This window comes from Antechinus flavipes, chromosome 1 (assembly GCF_016432865.1).
Source record: "Antechinus flavipes isolate AdamAnt ecotype Samford, QLD, Australia chromosome 1, AdamAnt_v2, whole genome shotgun sequence".
NCBI lineage: Eukaryota > Metazoa > Chordata > Mammalia > Dasyuromorphia > Dasyuridae > Antechinus > Antechinus flavipes.
The window spans coordinates 146,345,930-146,367,481 of record NC_067398.1 but is presented as its reverse complement, the minus strand read 5'-3'; the positions used below and the strand labels follow the sequence as shown (position 1 = coordinate 146,367,481).

Below are 21,552 nucleotides of genomic sequence, written 5' to 3'. Positions count from 1 at the left end.
ACAGCAGGAAAGAATAATAAATATATTCACTAAGTAGAATGGAAGATATAATAAGTATACAATACAGACTTTGCTTTCAAAGACTTCACACTACAATCATATAACCAAAGAATCATAGAATCATAAAGGTTTAAAGAGATCATAGAGCTGAAATTCTTAACTTTAGGTCAATAACTCCTTTGACAGTCAAGGAAAGCATATGGTCCCTTTTTTCAAAATTATTTAAATATTTTCTAAAATTTTTTACTTAAGAAAAATGCACAAAATAATACAAAGAAAGCTTCAAATTATATATATATATATATAAAAATATAAAAATAAAGTTTACAAACCCCAGGTTAAGAACTCCTTTTTTAAGGGCTTTATCTGGTATAACCCCTGGCCTAACAAAGGAAATACCTCTACCACATTCCAAAGAAGTATAAATTTAGTTTCTACTTGCACATTTCCAATGACAAAAAACTCACTAGTTACAAGACATTCCATTCTATTTTTGAAGAGCTGAATCTGAAGACAGTTTTTCATATACTGAGCAGAATTACATCTCTAACTCTTGCCTACCATTCTTATATCCGGCCTTCTGGAGGTAAGAATAATAACTCTACAAAATCCCTCATGACCATCCTTCAAATAGTTGGCAAAGTAATTCTGCCTTTCTGTGACTTTTTATTCCAAGGCTAACACAAATATAGGTGAATATTAGTACCTAAGAAGTAACAGTTCAGTAAAACAACAGAAATGCCACAAAGCAGCACTAAAATAATTATGTAGAAAATTTGTCAAAGAAATTGAAAGGCAAGATGCGTGGTTTTCAGAAAATGGTTCTAGACTTTTCTTAAACATCTCTTTTCTGACCACACTAATTTCTGAAGAGATATGATTTGGCTGGGTCTTGTAATTTAAGTGAATTTGGACACATAGTGAAGACAAAGGAGAAAAAAGGTATGAAAGGATAAAGCATGTTAATAGAGAAGGAATAATAAATCAGCCTGGCTAAAGGAGAGGAAAAATAAAGTTGAATAAATGGAAATGATGGAAGAAATGCAAGAAGATTTGGCTTTCATTTTTACAAAACATAATCAGTTACTAGGAAATAACTTCAAATATAATATTAACAATATGTTCCTTTGAGCAGTCAGGAAAAACAGGCATGAGAAACCTTACAATCTGGGTAATGGGGATCAAGATTCTCCTAAATAAACAAAGGATCGAAAGGTGTATAATTATTGGAAGGAACCATTTCTAATTAAATCACTTAATTTTTCAGGTGGGCTAACAACAACTTAAAAAACTAATGCCAATCCCAAGGTATATATGGCATATCTACATAGTAACAATGCTAAAACATTAAAAATAAAATGGAAATATTGAATGATATAAAATTAATGGAACATCTAAAATATTTTCTGTTTTTTTTTCAGAGTTTTCTGAAATTTCAGGCTACTAAACTACTTTCATATTTTAAAATGCACATTGATCCAGTTCTTTAGAAAGTAACTTCTACTTCATGTCACCTTCGATCTAAAGTCAATACACTCTGAGCCAACTAACCTCAAATTTTCAAAAAAAATAAAACAGAAAAAGTTGATGAAGATCAAACAGAGAGATAACAATGACATTATAAATAATAATACTTCACTTCTTAAAGCTGACCAGAATACAAATATCTATCAGATTACACTGTTGTCACTTCAAGGTTGGAGAAACCAACTACCTCTAGAGGCAGATCATTCTTATATGACCTTGGCAAGTCGCAGTCTATTAGGCCCTCAGCTTCTCCTCTGTAAAACTGGAAGGACTAGGGATGAGGAGCAGAGACAAAGAAATATTGTTGAACTATCTTTAAGATCCCTTCCATTCCAAATCTACTATCCTTGGACCCTATACAGGCATAGTCCTAGAGATGAAGAAACTGCTTACAGGTTCTCTGTGACCACAAGAAGAAAGGCTTTACAGGAAAGTGCTACAGTCTAAAGGCAGCTTTAGTTGACTGGGATTTACAACTTCTTATTTATGCAAAATTATCTTATCACAGTTTTGCTCTCTTAAACTGTTCTCCTTTTGGGTTATGGTCACTTTTGTTACAGTCAATTATACCCATTTTCCTGTCTATCATGCACTAAATATTAATTTCTATCTGTGACATAGGTATTTTTGCAACACTCACTAGTTAATAAAGATACCTTGTGAATCTGAAATAATTGTCAATTTTGACTGGTTTTAAAGTACCATTTCAACAACAATGTTGATACTCATACTGAATAATCCAGAAAACACAGGAGTCTTCAGGATACGTAAAATTCAAAGAATTATAACTGACATTTGTCTTTTATCATTATATAATTCAGTAACTTTTTAATTAAACATACCATGTTTACAGTTGGGGATAAAAAGACAGAAATTAAATAGTCCTGCCCTCAAGAAGATTACAAATTTTAAGAAAAGAATAGATTCACATTTAAGTAAATATGTAAGATATAAAATATAATACTAAAATTTTCAAGAGGGAGAGAAAATAATATGAACTGTGCTTTGAAGGAAACTATAAGGTTACAAATTTACAAAAGTACTTTTAATACACAATCAAGCTATCATCTATCTTTGCAGACTTATCTGACTTTCTTTTTCCTTTTCCCCATGATTTTCTCTATATTCTAAATCACATTGAGCCAGAACTCATTTCTTTAAGTACCTTATCTTCATCCACAATTGTGAATTTACAATTCATATATAATGAACAAATTCTAGTTAGTTATGGTCAAAATTCACTTATTTCAAGATTCTTGGGTAACATTACTTCCAAGAATCAGATTGATCAGAATAAAATGATCATCCACAAGTATTTTATGCCTAGCTGTTTTAGCACTACTAGTGATTAATACAACCCACCTTCCTTTACGTTTATTGATTTAGCACTTAACCAGACCTTAAATTTCCTGAGAGCACTTACCACAATAATTATCATCTCTCTATACTCAGCACATAACCTTGCTCTTTGCAAAACGAATGATGTAGTGGAAAGAATAACGGATTAGGAATCATCAAGCCTAAGTCTGAATTCTGGCTTTCTTATCAACCATCTATCTGACTTGTGGGCATGTCTCTTCATATTTATGAGCAAAATGTTCCTCTTCAGAAAAATTTGGATTTGTATACTACAAAATCATTTTCTACTTTAAAATCCTATAGCCTACAAAACATTTGCTGAATTTAAAATTTTGAAATTTTCTATAAAATCAGGGCACATTTTTAAAAAAAGTTTTCTGTTTTCCAAGGTTCTTAAATAGTAATGACATAAACACATTAATTTGTGACATGAACACAGAAAAGGACATTCATTAAGATGGTAAGAGCTAAAAATATGTTCTATTCAATATTTATTATATAATTTAAAGTTCAATTTTACATGATGTAGATATACCTAACAGAAATAAAAAATCCAAGGAAAAATTTGAAAATTACTGAAATGTGAACATGTATTTTTAAAGTACCATCAGATCTGTAAACATAAAAATAATAATTTCAAGTCAACAAAGCCTAAAAACTGATTTGCAAATAAAAATTTGAAAATTTTTACATTTGAACACATACCAAGAAGTGGGGACATATTCTGAAAGATTCTAAGTAGCTCTGGTGTAAGACATGGACTGTTCTCCAATGTAACTAACCTAGAATAAGAAAAAATAAAATGCAAAAGTTATTATTTTCCTTTCTATTAGAAATTTTTAATAATTGATGACAGATATAAATATAATTTCTTATCCCAGGAGGGTTCCATATGATTTATAGTTGAAATCATACTGCACATAATGAAAAGGAAATAAATTTCCCTAAAAAAAAAAAACAAAACCCAAGAAAGCAAATATATGTTATTTAATTTGCATGTGTGTATACACATATGAACATACATGCACAAAGAGTGAAGTGGTAGAAAAGGTGTTCCGTACTCCCATCAAAACTGTGATTTTTTTTCCTGGTACAATATACTTCCTAATTTTAAGGATTATGCCATATCTTTTATAGGAAAAGATTCATTATATTTGAGTATCAGCAATGAAATTGCACTAATAGAAGCATATTTTTTACTGTAATAATAGTGATTGCTAAAAGAATGTCAGGCCTGTAAATTAACTAAGGCTGAAATCAGCAAATTATTTCCAAACCAATGAAATAGAACCTTTTTAAGGAGAACATACTAATTAGTAAAACTACCTGTTAATTTTGTTTTCATGGTTTCTTGGTGAATTGTTTTTGTTTTTGTTTTAATCTCAATTAGCAGTTTTGATCAATTCCCTCTTGTGGAAATAAAGAAATACCTCAATATTTCCAAAACTTCTATCAGCTCATTCTCTGCAATTTATGGACTTAAGACAATTGGCTGGTCATGAAAATAAAGCTGTCTTATGATCACACAGCCAGTATATGTTCAAAGCAAGATTTGATCCTAGGTATTTCAGATACTAAAACTGGCTATCTACTATGCTGTACTGCCTCTTTTATTAAAAATAAATACATAATATTATTAAAAAGATGACTATAAAATAAAAGTTATTATATAGTAAGAATATGGTAATTCTAGCTGTTTAGAACTAGTAAGAACCATGCCTAAAAACATGAAAATGTGGAATATATTTATGAAAGCTTTTTTTAAATCTAAAGTTGAATAAATCAAAATAAGACATCAAGTATGCAATGCTTTCAAGATCGTAAAGAAAAAAAATTAACAACTTTCATCAGTGTAATGATCAATTATATAGTCTAAAGGACCAAGGATAAGACATGCTTCTCATCTCTTGAAAAAGAAATGATGGACTAAAAGTAGAAAATAAGACAAATTGTTAGACAAAGTATAGATTTGGCTTCCCTGATTAGGTTTAATGGATAAAAGAGGAAGAAGAAAGTAGATGAGAAGGAAAAATTGGGGCACAGTGAGGAACTAGAAACAATGATGCTAAAAACAATGAAAGAATAAGTGACAGTAAAGTATTTTTTCAGTGGACAAAAGAGTTTAGAGTGAAACAGACAAATAAAGAAACTTTGGAGCTTTAGAGCAAACATGCGGTATTCATTATATACTTCTAAAAGAAAAAAAGCAGCAGCTCAAAAAAACTCTATATAATAGAGAATTGAAATATGTGCAGGAATCCTCTTTCTGTTCTTCATATGTGGAAATACTGCTTTTTTTTTTTTTGTAATTTTTCAACTTCAGAATAATAAATTAAAAAAAAAAAAAAAAGCTAACAAGAAACACTGGAATCTCCAATCCAGAATAACTTTAAAAAATGAATGAGCAAAATATAGTACTATTCAAATCTAAGTTGACATATGATTCTAAATAAAATTACCTATTCTTATACTTTCTTATATTCCAGCCTCACTGCTAGAAAATAGGGACACAAAGTTAAAAGTGAAACAATCCTTATTCTAAAGGAGCTTATATTCTATCATTGCTGATAATCTATACACATATTTATGAGTACATGCAGAAGATAGTAAAGAAAGAAACATAATTTGCTAACTGTAAACAAAACATGTTATTGTTGAAATTCCTTATCAAAGTACATCAAGTAAAATTATACATACTTCCATAAATATATTCAATATGTAAGCTTTATATTCTATTAGAAATTAAGTATTTAATAAAAAGAAAAGAAAAAGAAAAAATTAATCTGTGAAATGTAATAAGAGGTTTTATAATTTCAGAAAATGTTCCTTAAAAGTGATTCTTTGGGGCAGCTAGGTGGTGCAGTGGATAGAACACCAGCCTTGAAGTCAGCAGGAGCTGACCTCAGACAATTAACACTTCCTAACTATATGATCCTGGGCAATTGCCTCAATTGCCTTAGCAAAAAAATAGAAAGAAAGAAAGTGGTTCTTGTAAGATTTTTGTATTGAAAACATCCCTACCATAATATTTAAGGCAAATTTCAGTCAACTGGAAAAATTAGGAAAATCATAAATAGACATTTTCTATTGAACAAGAGAGCAACAAAAATTATTTGAGAATTAGAAAAGTAAAATTGGTTCAACTCTGGGATGGATTTTCAAAAATAAATTAATCAATCAGTTAATAATGCTAAACAATTTCTTTAAACATAAATTTAATATTCTAGCATAATCTCTAAACTAAATGTAATTTTTTATTAGCACATTTGGTGGTAAATATTGCAAGTGGTGCTGTTTTTCTCTAACAACAAAACAATAGACTAATTTCATCACTTGCTAGAATAGAAAACATTTAGAGAAGAAAAATTCAGTCTGCTATTTCCTTAAGCAGCAAACTACCTACTAATCTAAGTTTTGGTTCTGAATATATTAGGTGTTGAATTCATTGTCTTGGTACTATATCAGATACAATTAGAATAATTAGACATTTGGAGGAGTTTTAATGAACGTAAAATTATGAGAACATAAGTTTGTACCTGAGAGTTCTTATTTCCAATCTTTTCTTTTTTTTTTCAAATAGATCTACTGCTAAAAATATATCAAAGTAGAAATGTGAACTCATTCTTTTCTCAGATGCTAATTGTTATTAGAAATAAAAAGACATTGATATGTTACACTCTTTTCTGTGTTACATCTTCAATTCAAATAATTTTAATTTTACCTATTTCAAATATCAGAAAATACAGAGGTTTCTATTTTTACTTAACCTTTTAGCAAAGGAACAAATAGATAACTCATAATATATGACTCTTAAAAAAAGAACGGTGAATGATGAAACAGATGACTATTAAAATATGTATAAATCTATAATGAAGAAATATAACTGATTAAAATAATTACTGGGGCATTTATTTGTTAACAAAGGAAAACAACTGAGAAACTCTAAAGCACATGCTACTCAGAAATGTAATATATCCAAAGTATAGACTGAGACATATTTTTCAAACAGAGTCAGTGAAATAGCAAGTTAAGACTAGAGTATATGTAAGAAAGAAGTGTTCTCTTGACACTAAAATAAATGCCACTTAGGTATATCAATTCAAAATCAGCTGAATGGATGGTTGCACTACTGCCAACATCAACAAACATTATCTCTGCTATTTTTCCCAGTATAAATTTCCATTATTTATTTGTAGACTGGATTTCATGAAGATTAGCATATAAACTGTGAAATAAAACCATTCAACACATCAAAGGGATTGGTGGGCCTCCTTAAAGATTATGCCAACCCTGTACCACACTGGAAAAGCATTGTCAGATCTATGTATGATGAAGATTACTTTGATAATAATGTGAAAAATTAAGAGGTAAAAGACTGTACAGTTCCAAATGAGCTGAACAGTTATTAAAGTATTTGTTCCTAAGCAAGGAATGTGTTTACTAAGAATCTATAAGTTCAATGACTGATCCTTTGCATTAGGATAAGTTTAAACACATAAACATATTAAACCAAATTTCCAATGTGTGTAAGTCCTGATAAACTTTTAAAATATAATTTATCTAGCTCTAAGCTGTGATTAGTAGAATTCGCTGCTAGAGATAAAATTTCTTAAGACTGTCAGTGATATTCTTCTGAGTTTTGGATTTCATTGTTTAATCATTAATTCAATAAGCCACCATTTGAGAAAAATGCCACAAGTTACTCAGAAGAATGCCTTTCTGAACTGTCACAGGTAGATGAATTATGTGGGCAAGAGATGGGAAGACAACTTTATCCTCTGCTCAGGGTGGGATCCTTTTCAGTCAGTTTCTTATTGTTTCTTTGTTTCCCACATGATTATTCATGAGTCTGGCTGGCTATATGAGATGGAATTATTACCACACGATGGACTGTCAAATACAGACCTAAGAATGCTTTATCTTGTCATGTGTGTGCTCTTAGGCTGAAGCTTGAAGGACCTGTTTTGAAGCTATTACAATCATGTCCCTGCTTTTTCCCCTCATAATAAATTTCTGTAATGAGAGCAATTGTTCAGTAGAAGCCATAAGCCCAATAGAAGTATCCCAGGGGATAAAATGGTTTTCTATCTTAGGTTTTCTAAGATGCTTTCTTTTGTATACCATTGCATAAAGACTCATGATTTCTTTTTGCTTTTAAAGGAGACTGAAGCCATAAACCCCCTAAAACTTCCAGCCCCCCTTCCCTACCCAGCGCTATGAAGTTTCTTTGCCTAAAGGCTCACACAGTCTTATCTGTTGGTTAAGACCCTGAAAGCTAAATTAATCTCTTGCCCTGGCCTTAGCCCTACCTAAAGTCTTTTATACTGTACATTGATGGAAGATGGGGCCAAGTTCTAGGGGTTGTGACTCAGTGTCTGGAATCCTATCTCAGATCCCTTGCTTACTTTTCAAAGTACCTTGGTGCCTTTGGGGTAACCTCCTGTCTTAAGAGCTAGCTGCCACAGCTCTTCTGACTGAGGGCTCACTCTAGGCCAACCATTGGAGGTTCTAACCCTTCACCAGGTTCAGAGCATTATCCCTCAGAGTTTAAGAATTGGGGAAAGGAATGAGAATAAACATCTATAATGACTCGACCATGTTATGCATGTTTATAGGACTAAGGGGATTTTGGGCAACAAAACAATTATGGCAAGCTATCCTAGAAAGAACCTAGAGAGATTTCTATAATGTTTTGTAAAAGACACCAGAAGGGGGATTCACTTCAGGCCAAGGGGAACTAGTTGCAGATTCAACTTTTCATGCTGCTGCCTGTTTGCCTTTGACCATGGCATCTTTAATTCTCCAACTCACAAGCTACTATATTTTCACATTTAGCAACGGGAACAAGCCTTTGCTAAAGAAAGGAGATACACCCTTTCTCCTTCTAGGTGTTTTCAAACACTCTCAGAACAACTTCAAATCCCAGAGACCAGCCAGTGAAAACTTCTCTTTGGCCTAAACCAAGCTACTCACTTGCGGGGAAAATGCTCTCCAAACCCCTGTGAAATCTATTTCAACTGGTCACAAGTAGGAAAAACAATTAAACAGGTCTGTCAGGTCTGCTGAGTTTGTGCCCCAGTAAATCTTGAAAGGGCTTTTAAACCACCACCTCCCTCCTGAAGCCCATCTTGAGGAAGAGTACACACTCGGGGTAAGATTGGCAAATATATTTTATGCATATGCTTCCTTGCAGAGATTTCAAGCCTTCCTTTGCAAAACCGAGAAGGCTTGGGAGCTATCAAGATGTTTGCTAAAAGAAATCATACTTCGACTTGGCCTGCCCAGCTCTTTGCAGAGGGACTCAAAAGGTGGCCAAGACACTTAAGATTACTTATCATCCCTCATCAAAACCATTTGGTACTGGCTAAGAAAGAGAGTACTGCATCACCAACAAAATCCAACAGCAAGAGATACAAAGAGAAATTCCATTCAAAATAACTGTTGATAGCATAAAATATTTGGGAATCTATCTACCAAAGGAAAGTCAGGAATTATATGAGCAAAATTACAAAAAACTTTCCACACAAATAAAGTCAGACTTAAATAATTGGAAAAATATTAAGTGCTCTTGGATCGGCCGAGCGAATATAATAAAAATGACAATATTCCCTAAACTAATCTATTTATTTAGTGCTATACCAATCAGACTTCCAAGAAAATATTTTAATGATCTAGAAAAGATAACAACAAAATTCATATGGAACAATAAAAAGTCAAGAATCTCAAGGGAATTAATGAAAAAAAAAAAAATCAAATGAAGGTGGCCTAGCTGTACCTGATCTAAAATTATATTATAAAGCAGCAGTCACCAAAACTATTTGGTATTGGCTAAGAAATAGATTAGTTGATCAGTGGAAAAGGTTAGGTTCACAAGACAGAATAGTCAACTATAGCAATCTAGTGTTTGACAAACCCAAAGATCCTAACTTTTGGGATAAGAATTCATTATTTGATAAAAACTGCTGGATAACTGGAAATTAGTATGGCAGAAATTAGGCATGGACCCACACTTAACACTATATACCAAGATAAGATCAAAATGGGTCCATGACCTAGGCATAAAGAATGAGATTATAAATAAATTAGAGGAACATAGGATAGTTTACCTCTCAGACTTGTGAAGGAGAAAAAAATTTGTGACCAAAGATGAACTAGAGACCATTACTGATCACAAAATAGAAAATTTTGACTCTAAATCATTGACTCTAAGGTTACAAGTTTACACAACTCAGTTGGCTAAGATGACAGGAAATAATAATGATAAATGTGGGAAAACTGGAACATTGTTGGTGGAGTTGTAAACTATTATAACCATTCTGTAGAGTAATTTGGAATTATACCAAAGGGCTATCAAACTGTTCATAATCTTCGATCCAGCAGTATCAATACTGGGTCTCTAATCAAAGTGATCATAAAAAAGGGAAAAAGACTCGCATGAGCAAAATGTTTGTAGCAGTCCTTTATGTAGTGGCAAGGAACTGGAAATTGCACGGATGCCCATCAATTGGGGAATGGCTAAACAAATTACGGTATATGAATGTTATGAAATAATACTGTTCTATAAGAAATGATGAGCAGGATGATTTCAGAATGGTCTGGAGAAACATCTGAACTGATACTAAGTGAAGTGAATAGAACTAAAAGAGCATTGTATACAGCAACAAGATTATGCGATAAACAACTGTGATGGACTTGGCTCTTTTCAACAATGAGATGATTCAGGGCAATTCCAACAGTCATGTGATGGAGAGAGTTACCTGCATCTACAGAAGAATTATGGAGATTGAATGTGGATCACAACATGGTATTTTTACTTTTGTTGTTGTTTGCTTGCTTTTTTGTTTCTCATTTTTTCCCTTTTGATCTGATTTTTCTTGTGCAACATGGTAAATGTGTAAATGTTTAAAAGAACTGCACATATTTAACCTATTTTAGATTACTTGCAGTCACTGGGAGGGGGGCTAAGGAGGGAGGAAAGAAAATTTGGAGCACAAAGTTTAGTAAGGGTGAATTTTGAACACTATCTTTGCATATATTTTGAAAGATAAAAAGCTGTTATAAAAAAGTATGTGTAGAATTTCTTTCAAAACACTTCAAAGCTGTTATGACATATTAATATTCTTAAATTATTTGAACTTAAGTACTTAGTAAATGGCATTTATTTTGGTCTGCATTTATTTGGTCCTTGAAAAACTTATTGATATATTAAGGGGCATATGAACCCAAAAAGTTTGGGAACATCTTTCCATAGAAAGAATACTGTCTTTATTAACCAGAGTCACTTTTTGGTTTGTGTTTGGTTACCAACTGTTTCTCTCTAAAGAAATGGCTATGACATAAAAATAAAAGGTATAGATGAGACTCAAAAAATCTACATAATCATATCCTCCTTGTAGCCATGCAGATAAATAAATACAATTTCATTGTGGAATGGATATTTATTAACTCTTTCAGGGAAAAAAATGTCTATCAACAATGACAACTAAATGCTATTGTGCCAAGGGGGAAAAAAAATTAATAATAGAAAACTTTGAGTTTCAGACATAACTCAGCACTCAATGGATTAAAGAATTTAAGTTGAAAAATTAACTTCTGTATATCCAGTTAAATCACATTCCAACTTTCCTAAGCTCTCATGGAAGACAATTTTTGCATAGAGGAATTTATTATAATCCCAATTTATTCCCAAAATGTCAAATTTCAATGAGCAGCTAAAGAAGGAAAGCAGGAATAAAAGTAAAATTGAGACCAGGCTTCTTCCTCTTACCATAATTCTAAACCATCTTCCAGAAGATAAACATGTGGTGGCTGGGAAACATCTGTACTCAGTTGAATAATTGGGAGCAGGAAAGGATACAAGTTCTTGCTGTCTGCTCCTAATCCCTAAAGGAAGTATAAATAAAACTTAACATAAGATATTCTAAAATAACAAAACAGAAAATTTAAAAATCCCACACAAATCAACAACAATAATAAAAATTATCCTAAAAGTCAACACATATATGAAAAGAGGATATTCTTTAAGTAAGTCCAATTTACATATAGTAATTATAGCAAGTCAGTTCTCTTTTAACTGGCAAATAAGTAGATTAAAATTATTAGTACAATTTAATATCAATTAAAATAATGTAACCTGAACTTGGATGTGCTACGGTGTTGAGAGCTTCCAAATATGCAATTAAAAAAAAAAAAAAAAAACCAAACTTTTGTTACATGGTCGAATTTTCAATTTAGCACTTAGAAGTCTGTTTCTGTAACCTACACCTCTAAATAAGATTTAAATTGCCTACAATGTAAAGGAGGCAGCATGGAATTAATTTAACAAGTACAGACTGCAACTGGTTTCAAGAAGAAAAGAAGCATTAATTGCCGGTGTTTCAGAGAATTTTTGTCCTATGTCCATGGTCACATAATATGAGATCTAAACTCAAGTTTAGATTACTAACTACCAAGTTTATCACACTAGCCACTGTCATGCTGCCTATCAACAATAACAAAACTTTTAAGTTCTGTATGCCTAGTTGAATTGAGTGAGTCAACTAAGCATCATGATTTATAATACTGTAATGAACAAAGAAGTCTAAATGAGAAAAAAAGTAAAGTCAGAAATTCTCATTTTCTATAATAATTTCAACAACAGAAGACTAAAGTAAAGGGGTAGAAATAAACTACTGGTATATACATAATAATGGTTTTTAGATGCTTAAAAATCTATACATCTATGATAATGCTGTTTTTATTGAGTTATTTAATGCACTGCACTTATAATAAATTCTAATTTCATAAAATGTTTCATGAAAATTATATCTTCCCCTTATACTTGAAGTTGTATCTTATATCAAATCCAATCTTCAAGTAAAAAGTATATTGGAAACACAGATTCATTTTACGATTTTCTTCGAATGAATTTTGGTTAAATACAATATATATAATATATTTCTAAGAAAAAAGATAAAATGGTAATGAATCTGATCAGGTCAACATAATAAATTTTAAAGTTTGCCCATTGTTAAAAATATCCAGGAAAAACATCCCTATTTTTAATGGAATAAATCAGAAGCAAAATAGTATTAAGAGGTGGGGTGGGGCGTGGGAGTGGGGGGAGAATCCTAATTTATATTATATAGGAAGTAAAGCATTATTTGCCCAAGAAATTTTTAACATACTTGATTATTTGGATCACTTATCAGAGTTGGCAAAATAAGTGTCAAAATAATGGAATTGTTAAAAGTCCATTATTTACCAAAAATAAAAATTAAATAATAAATTTCCCTATTCAAATATAAAAGACTAGGGAAATTTATTCTTTAATTTTTATTTTTGGTAAATATAAAAGGGCTCAATCGAATAAAATCTAAAATTTTAAAAATACTGAAGAAAATGAAACTGTAATGATTTATTACAGATAAAAGAAGGAAATCTGTCAGCAAATGAAAGGTTGATTCCATTTCAAAAATGAAAAAAATTTATCTACTGGAAAAGGACACAACCTCCCAGTTGAAGTTGTTTAACTGAGGTAAAAAGCTAAGTCCTTCTTTGAATCAAGACAGACAGGAAGGCTTCAAAACATTCATTATCCATCAATTAAAAGAATTTGTCCAAGGTTAGGTACACAATTACAGAATTGTAGAATACACCCAATTTGAACATATCTGGAGGACATGAAGATTTAATTCAGGAATCTTCTAAAAGATAGTTATATTCCAAAACAAAAAATTCCTCAAGTTATAAAGCACCAATGATATTTTATAAAAATTGTTTTTAAAATATCTTTATGAAGAAATATTTTTTAAAGAACAAATGAGCTATCATTTGAAAAGTATACTTTCTTAAAAACTAAGGATCACACATACCAACCTATCAAAAAATATATTCTTTCAATTTTGAAAGTATATGTTTATCATATTTGAGCTCAAAATTTTTTTTAATAAAAATGAGTTTTAAAATCAAGCTTTTTCAGTAGTAACAATGGAGATTATTCAAGCATCTGTATTAGCAAATATGAGTCTAAGTTAATAACGAATTTTATAGTGAATATTATTAGATTTCGAACTATAGAATATGAGCTTTTCACAGCATTAAAGGGGTATCACAATTAAATAATTCAAAGTAAATTCCTGTGAAGCAAATCTCAAAGTTTACCCCAAAAAATTGGCAATGGAAAAGATAATTAATGTGTATAATTTAGAATATTTTTATCCATTGGAGTATAACTCTCAGGGACTGATTCTACTATTTGTCTCATTTTTCCATCCATGTAAAATTATGTTAAGGCAATGAGAGTTGTTTATGATTCAATAATAATGTAATTTCTCTACTCTTTCTACATGTAATTAAAGTAACAAATCTAATTTACCTAACTGAAAACTCAATTTTAATAAACTATTCTAATTCATTCAATAATTTGCAGAACCAATAACAAGACTAGCCCTTAAGATCATAAATTCAGAGCCAGGGAGGGCCTTAAATATCATCACATCCAACTCTTCTATTTAACAATGAGAAAACTGGAATGTACAGAGTTTATGCACCTTGTCCATGTGGTCAGTAAGCAAGGAAGGAATGTGAACCCAGGTTCTCTGACTTTGCTATACTCAAGGTTCAGGGGCAGATGTATGCTGTGGTTGGATGATCTGCCTCTGTCAAGCTAAGCTAAGAGTATTACAAGAAAGTGGGCCTAGCATGATCTCTCTTCAGAATTACATAAGCATGAAATATACTATGATGAAGATGATATTCACAATTCCTTCAAGTTTGATATAGTGAAAACAATGAAGTATTTGAAGTCCCTTTCTCTTTCTAATTCCCCGCTTCTCATCTGACAATGGTTGGATAATCTATCTTAAAGACTGTGAATAAAATTAAAGCAAATAAAATCACAGAATGTAAACCATTATGGTTCTATAGAAAACACTTTAATGATACAATACTTAGGAACTAATAACAGATATTTATTAACATGTGCTTTCTATTTTAACAGTAGATGATCAGACTTAATGCCATATATATATATAAGTGAAACAATAAAATTCAAAACAAAAAAAAAAAAAAAACACCTCATTTTAAGAAAGCCCAATTTACAAGACCATACTATTTTTAAAAAATACATTTTGAAATTTTTGCTGATATTACCCTGAAATAAAAAGATTAATCTAGATAATGAAATGATGAATATAGACAGTATGGTTTGGTGAATAGGGCAAAAGTCAGAAGGATCTGGATTTAAAACCTACTGCTGGCATGTACTAGCTGTGTGATCCTTGGCAAATCACTTATTCTTCATGGCTGTACTCTCTGTAAATTGGGAAGGAAGGGGGGGAAAGGAGTTAGACCTGATGGCTTCAAAGGTCCCTCCAAGTTCTTAAAACTATCTAGATGTTATTAAAGTTTGGCAGATTTGAGGCTCAATCTAGCTAAATAAACATTTTTGAAAGGATATTAAATAGTGGTACAGCCAAATGTATAGGGTGCATTTTTCTTTCCAGAACAAGTCTATGTCTGTGCACTGACACAAAGCTAGTCTATAATAATCTATTGCATAACCTTTTAGCTTACTAATACAAAAAATCAAAAAAGAAAACAAAATAAAGAGTATAAAATATAATATTCAAGAGAAATATTTGGACTGGTAATTAAGGATACAAGCATATATACAAGGCAAGGAAAAATTACAAGAATAGCAGAAGAAAAAAGACATTTACTATATCCCTGCCATGGGGAAAGCAGAAGAAAATAAAAACAAATTGGAGAAACAAGATTAATTATATTTTTCATTTTGTTTCTTTTTTTTTTAGGCAGTCTTCCCCTTCAATTCCCAACGTACTTCTCCCATCAGCTCTCCCAGACTATCTTTTTTATGCTGTCAAGGATAAAGTCATAGAGATCAAATCTTGGTTGGAGAATTTGGACACAAATTTCTCCATTACATGGAAGTACTACAATTGAAACTATTAGTCTCTAGTAGTTAGGGACCCAATGGGTGTTTTCTGTTCTATTTTCCACAGTTGAAGAAGAAAAAAGAACAAAAGGATTCAATATGAAAGAAGAGAAAGTAAAAATCTAAAGAGAAGGATTCAAGAATAAAAAGCAAAACAGATGAAAAAATTTGTTAAGTGAAACAAATTGATAACTATTATTGCCTCCATTTTGTAATTGAGGGAACTAAGGCAAACAGAAATTAAGGAAATATGCCTGGAGTCACACAAGTAAAAAGTATCTGAGAAAAAAATCTGAATTCAGGTCTTCCTGATTCCAAATCCAGTGCTCTGTCTACTGCAAGAGAGCCAAACATTTCTAAAATTATATTATAAAGCAGTGGTCACCAAAACCATCTGGTATTGGCTAAGAAATAGATTAGTTGATCAGTGGAATAGGTTAGGTTCACAGGACAAAACAGTCAATAACTATAACAATTCAGTGTTTGACAAACCCAAAGACCCCAATTTTGGGGATAAGAATTCATTATTTGACAAAAACTGCTGGGAAAACTGGAAATTAGAATGGCAGAACCTAGGCATGGACCCACATTTAACACCATACACCAAGATAAGATCAAAATGGGTTCATGATTTGGGCATAAAGAATGAGATTATAAATAAATTAGAGGAACATGAGGATAGTTTGTTTACCTCTCAGACTTGAGGAAGAGGAAGGAATTTGTGACCAAAGAAGAACTAGAGATCATTATTGATCACAAAATAGAAAATTTCAATTATATCAAATTAAAAAGCTTTTGTACAAACAAAACTAATACAACAAGATTAGAAGAGAAGCAATAAACTGGGAAAACATTTTTACAGTTAAAGGTTTTGATAAAGGCCTCATTTCCAAAACATATAGAGAATTGACCATCGACAAATGATCAAAGAATATGAACAATTTTTAAATGATGAAATTGAAATTATTTCTACTCACATGAAGGGTGTTCCAAATCACTATTAATCGGAGAAACACAAATTAAAACAACTCTGAGATACCACTACACACCTGTCAGATTGGCTAAGATGACAGGAAAAGATAGTGACAAATATTGCAGGGAATGCTGGAAAATTGGGACACTGATGCATTGTTCATGGAGTTGTGAATGGATCCAGCCATTCTGGAGAGCAATGCTCAAAAGTTATCAAACTGTGCATACCTTTGATCCAGCAGTGTTACTTCTGGGCTTATATACCAAAGAAATTCTAAAGAAGGGAAAGGGACCCGTATGTGCCAAAATGTTTGTGGCAGCCCTGTTTGTAGTGGCTAGAAACTGGAAAGTGAATGGATGCCCATCAATTGGAGAATGGTTGGGTAAATTGTGGTATATGAATGTTATGGAATATTATTGTTCTGTAAGGAATGACCAGCAGGATGAATACAGAGAGGCCTGGAGAGACTTACATGAACTGATGCTAAGTGAAATGAGCAGAACCAGGAGGTCATTATACACTTCAATAACGATAGAATGAGGATGTATTCTGATGGAAGTGGATATATTCGACAAAGAGAAGATCTAATCCAGTTCCAATCGATCAAGGATGGACAGAATCCACTACACCCAGAGAAAGAACACTGGGAAATGAATGTGGACTACTTGCATTTTTGTTTTTCTTCCCAGGTTATTTTTACCTTCTGAATCCAATTTTTCTTGTGCAACAAAGGAACTGCACAGATCTGCACACATATATTGTATCTAAGCTATACTTTAATATGTTTAATATATATGAGACTGCCTGCTATCTAGGGGAGGGGGTGGAGGGAGGGAAGGGGAAAATTGGAACAGAAAGTTAGTGCAGGGGACAATGTTGTAAAAATCACCCATGAATATGTTCTGTCAAAAAGCTATTAAAAAAAAAAAGAGCCAAACATGCTTGTTTTCAAAAAGAGGGACCAAAGCACCTTCATATTAAAATAAAATGATTTCAATTCCTATTTAACCTGAAAAAAAGAAGACAAGGGGAAAGAAAATAATTTTCTTCAAATGTCTGAAGGGCTCTAATTTGGTATTAAGAATTTGATTTGTTCTGTTTGGTCCACAGAAAAGAAATAGTAGCACTATATGGAAGTTGCAAAAAAAAGGCATGCATAAAATTTGATGTTAGGGAGACTTTCCAAACAAACCTATCCAAAAGTAGATAAGGCTACTTCAAAAGGTAGTAAGCTCCCTAATTCACAGAAATCAGAGATCAATGACCACATTAGGACTCAATGGGGGAGAAAAACCCATTAAGCTCTAAGAAACTCTTGTTAAACTCTCTCCCCACTCAAAACTCATGACCTCTTAATCACCAATTAAAAATACATTTCACTGATGTTTACTTGAATTCACTCCTTTATCATTATCACAAAAATAATAGTAATTAAGCACTATTATCCAGCCAAATTGGTTCTTTTACTATTAGTCACACTCAATATTCCCTATCTTAAATGGGTGCTTTTGCATATGCTGCCCTCTATTAATTACTTCTTCTACATTCTCATATTTCCTATACTCTACACCTCAAAACCATTCTGTGTTTACTTTTTCCATGCCTCAGAATACAAAGTAACTTCCTCTTTGACAAGGCCTTCTATTTGGGTACATAATATCACCTCTTTGCGTGTCTTTCTGCAGTTTTCCACATAGGATCATACCACTTACTTGTTCATCTTTGATCTTTCACTATTTCCTCCTATTCTGGTATCTCCTTTGAAAAAAAAAATTCTGATTCTACCATTCCCTCAAGTCAAGAGTCATCAACCTCTCTTCCTCATTACAATAAACTTGAAAATGGAACAGTCTATATTTACTGCTTGCATTCCCCTCCCCACCAATTCAATACTCTTAAAATGTTCTTTAAGTCTTATTTTGATAATATTTTCTCTATGGTAGCAAATTGAAATCCTCTCCTTCTCCCCCCCAAAAAAATTCACCATTGAATCAAAAAAGTACAGTTCAGCAAAACAATCATCAACTTATTTAATTCGACTTCATTTTAAAACTCTGTAATTCACATTATGCCCACCTTAACAAGTATTCTTAAGATCATAAGCCCTAGAAAGCTCAGTTCTCCTTTATCTTCTAACAGCCTTTGACAATGTTTTCCATATTGTTCCTAAATACAGGTACTGTTCTGTATTAGTCTACCCAACAATTCATTTAAAATCTCCTTTGTTAGCTCACCATCTTTGAGCCCTAAAAACTACAAATTTTTATTTGCTGCTCCTTTAGCTGCATTTTCTCCCTTAATAATCTTATCTGATAACAGAGGTTACTTATTAACTCTATGTAGATGATTTCCAAATTTATACATCCCAACATAACATCTCTAACTCTTTTTGACTTCATCAGATCTAATATGCTAATTTACCATTTCTACACATAAGATTTCCAGATCTACATATGTGACTAAACTCTATTCAAATTGCAGTTCGGTATCATCAGTTGTCTATTGAATAAACATTTCTAATTAGACATACAATAGACATCAGAGCTTAACACAGTGCCTAATAGAGAATAAGTGTTTAAATAAATGTTGATTGTTTGATATTACTTTCAACTTGTCGAAAACAATCTTTCTACCAAATCTTTTTCTAAAGTTCTCTATTACTGTCAAGGATACTGCAAAACTTCTATATCAGTCTTATCTTTTTACTCACACTACATAACCAATCAGCTGTCAAATTTTATCATTTATATTCACATCTCTTTTTCCCTCTTTTTCAGATTAGTTCAGGTCTTCATTATTCCTCACCTGCAATACTGAAATCTTTACAGAACCACTCTTTTATCCATTTCATCTTTCACACAGTGGCCAAAGTAACTTCCCCTAAAACTCAGTTGCCCCCTTCATTAAAAATTCCAGTGGCTCTATTTTACTTCTAGAATCAAATATACTCCTCTATTTTGTATTTAAATCCTTTCAAACCAATATTCACTTGCAATTCCAATAATATTACATAGTGTTTTCCTTATATAATCTATAATATAGCCAATCTGTCTTTCTTTTTGTTTCACATATTACATTCAATGCCTCCAGGATGTGCCTTTCTACTGGCTATACCCATGCAAAGAAGGTACTCCTTTCTCTCTCCTCTCAAATACTTGCCTTTTATAGACCCTTGTTTCCTTCTACTGAATGTTTTTTCTCCCTTCTGGTTGATGGTGCTTCCCACACAACAAATATTTCATTTTTTTTTACATTTTATTTCCACTCAACTATAAATAAAATATAAACTTCTTGGTAGTAAATATTGTTTCAATTGCTTCTTGGTATTCCAAGAACCCTGATTCATACTAGAAGCATTATGATAAGTGGTGGATCGCTGGACACCTCCAGCTCGGTATCCTATCAGCATCACAGACTTAACACAAACTAAAAATTTCATTTCTTTTTCCCAATAAAAACTAGCTCTATGACCAAAGGGTTATAATTTGTCTGGGTTTATAATGAAGAGAAAGAGCAGATTTAGAATTTATTCTGCAAATCTTTGACACTCCTACCTAACAGCAAAACCATGTTTTTAATAACTATATTTTCTTCGTGCACAATCAGTATTGGTTAGCTGTGAATCATGGAATATCATCTCTTAAGAAATGATTTGTTACTATGAAGCGCTACATATTTTGATATTAGTATGTCTAGCATGTTGTTACTGCTCATAACCAAACAAGAAATAGATTCATAAAAGTAAACTTCACAATTTAAAAGTTTGCCAGTTTTCTCACAAAACCAATGCATCTAATTTTAGAAAAGAATGCAAATAATTTTCCTAATAAGGTCTCATTTCTAAAGTATATAGGGAACTGAGTCATATTTATAAGAATAAGAAGCCATTCCTCAAATTACAAATTTCTACAAATTACAAAGGTAAAGGTTTTTAGAGGAAGAAATCCAAGATATTAATAAGACATATTAAAAATATTCTGTTTCAGCAATAATTAGAGAAATGCAAATTTTAACAATTTTGAGGCATCAGATGTCCATCAAACTGGTAAAGCTGACAAAAATGGAAAATAGCAAATGTTAAAAGGAGCGATGAGAAAACAGACAGATTAACGAAATGTTGCTGGGCCTGTGAATTAGTTCAGCTATTCTGAAATTCATGAGACCATGTCCAAAAAGCTATTAAAACTGTGATTACCTTTTGATACAGCAAAACCTCTGCTTAGTCTCACAAATATCAAAGTTTTGTACAAAAATTATTTATAGCAATTCTTTTTATTAATTGGGGAATAACTGAATACACTGTGGTACATGAATATTATGGGATACTACCAAGCTGTAAAAGATATTAAAGGGAATTAGTTTCAGAGAAACCCTGAAAGACTTATATGAATTTATGCACAATGAAGCAGAAACAGAAAAAGAATGAATAAAAAAGATACACAACTTTGAAAGATTTCAAGAACTCTGATCAACATAATAAAAAAATACAATTGTAGAGGATTCATATTCAAACAAGCTACACAGCTCCTGACAGAGAAGTGATGGATTCAAATGATGCAATGAGACTTTTTTAGACATGGCCAACAGGATTTTTTGCTTGACCATCTATACAGGTGTGTATAATAGTCTTTTTCTGGCTTTCTCAAGATAGAATAAAGATGAGAAAGAAATTAGTAAAAAGAGAATGTACTTGAAAACAATAAAATTGAAATTTTTAAAAATTAATGTTATATACTGGTAAATTTTAATTATGGGC

The 21,552-nt window shown here is 31.8% G+C and overlaps 1 protein-coding gene across 2 annotated transcripts in view; it reads right to left on the bottom strand.

The window, feature by feature from the left end:
- Window positions 1–21,552, bottom strand: part of IPO11 (importin 11) — a 200,506-nt gene that overhangs the window by 105,016 nt on the left and 73,938 nt on the right. For both annotated transcript variants that reach the window (XM_051991179.1, XM_051991173.1), the window contains exons 21-22: window positions 11,654–11,769; window positions 3,592–3,668 (exon numbers count right to left, since the gene is read on the bottom strand). In XM_051991179.1, coding sequence (XP_051847139.1) covers window positions 3,592–3,668; window positions 11,654–11,769 — 193 coding nt within the window. The remainder of the gene's footprint in view (window positions 1–3,591; window positions 3,669–11,653; window positions 11,770–21,552) is intronic.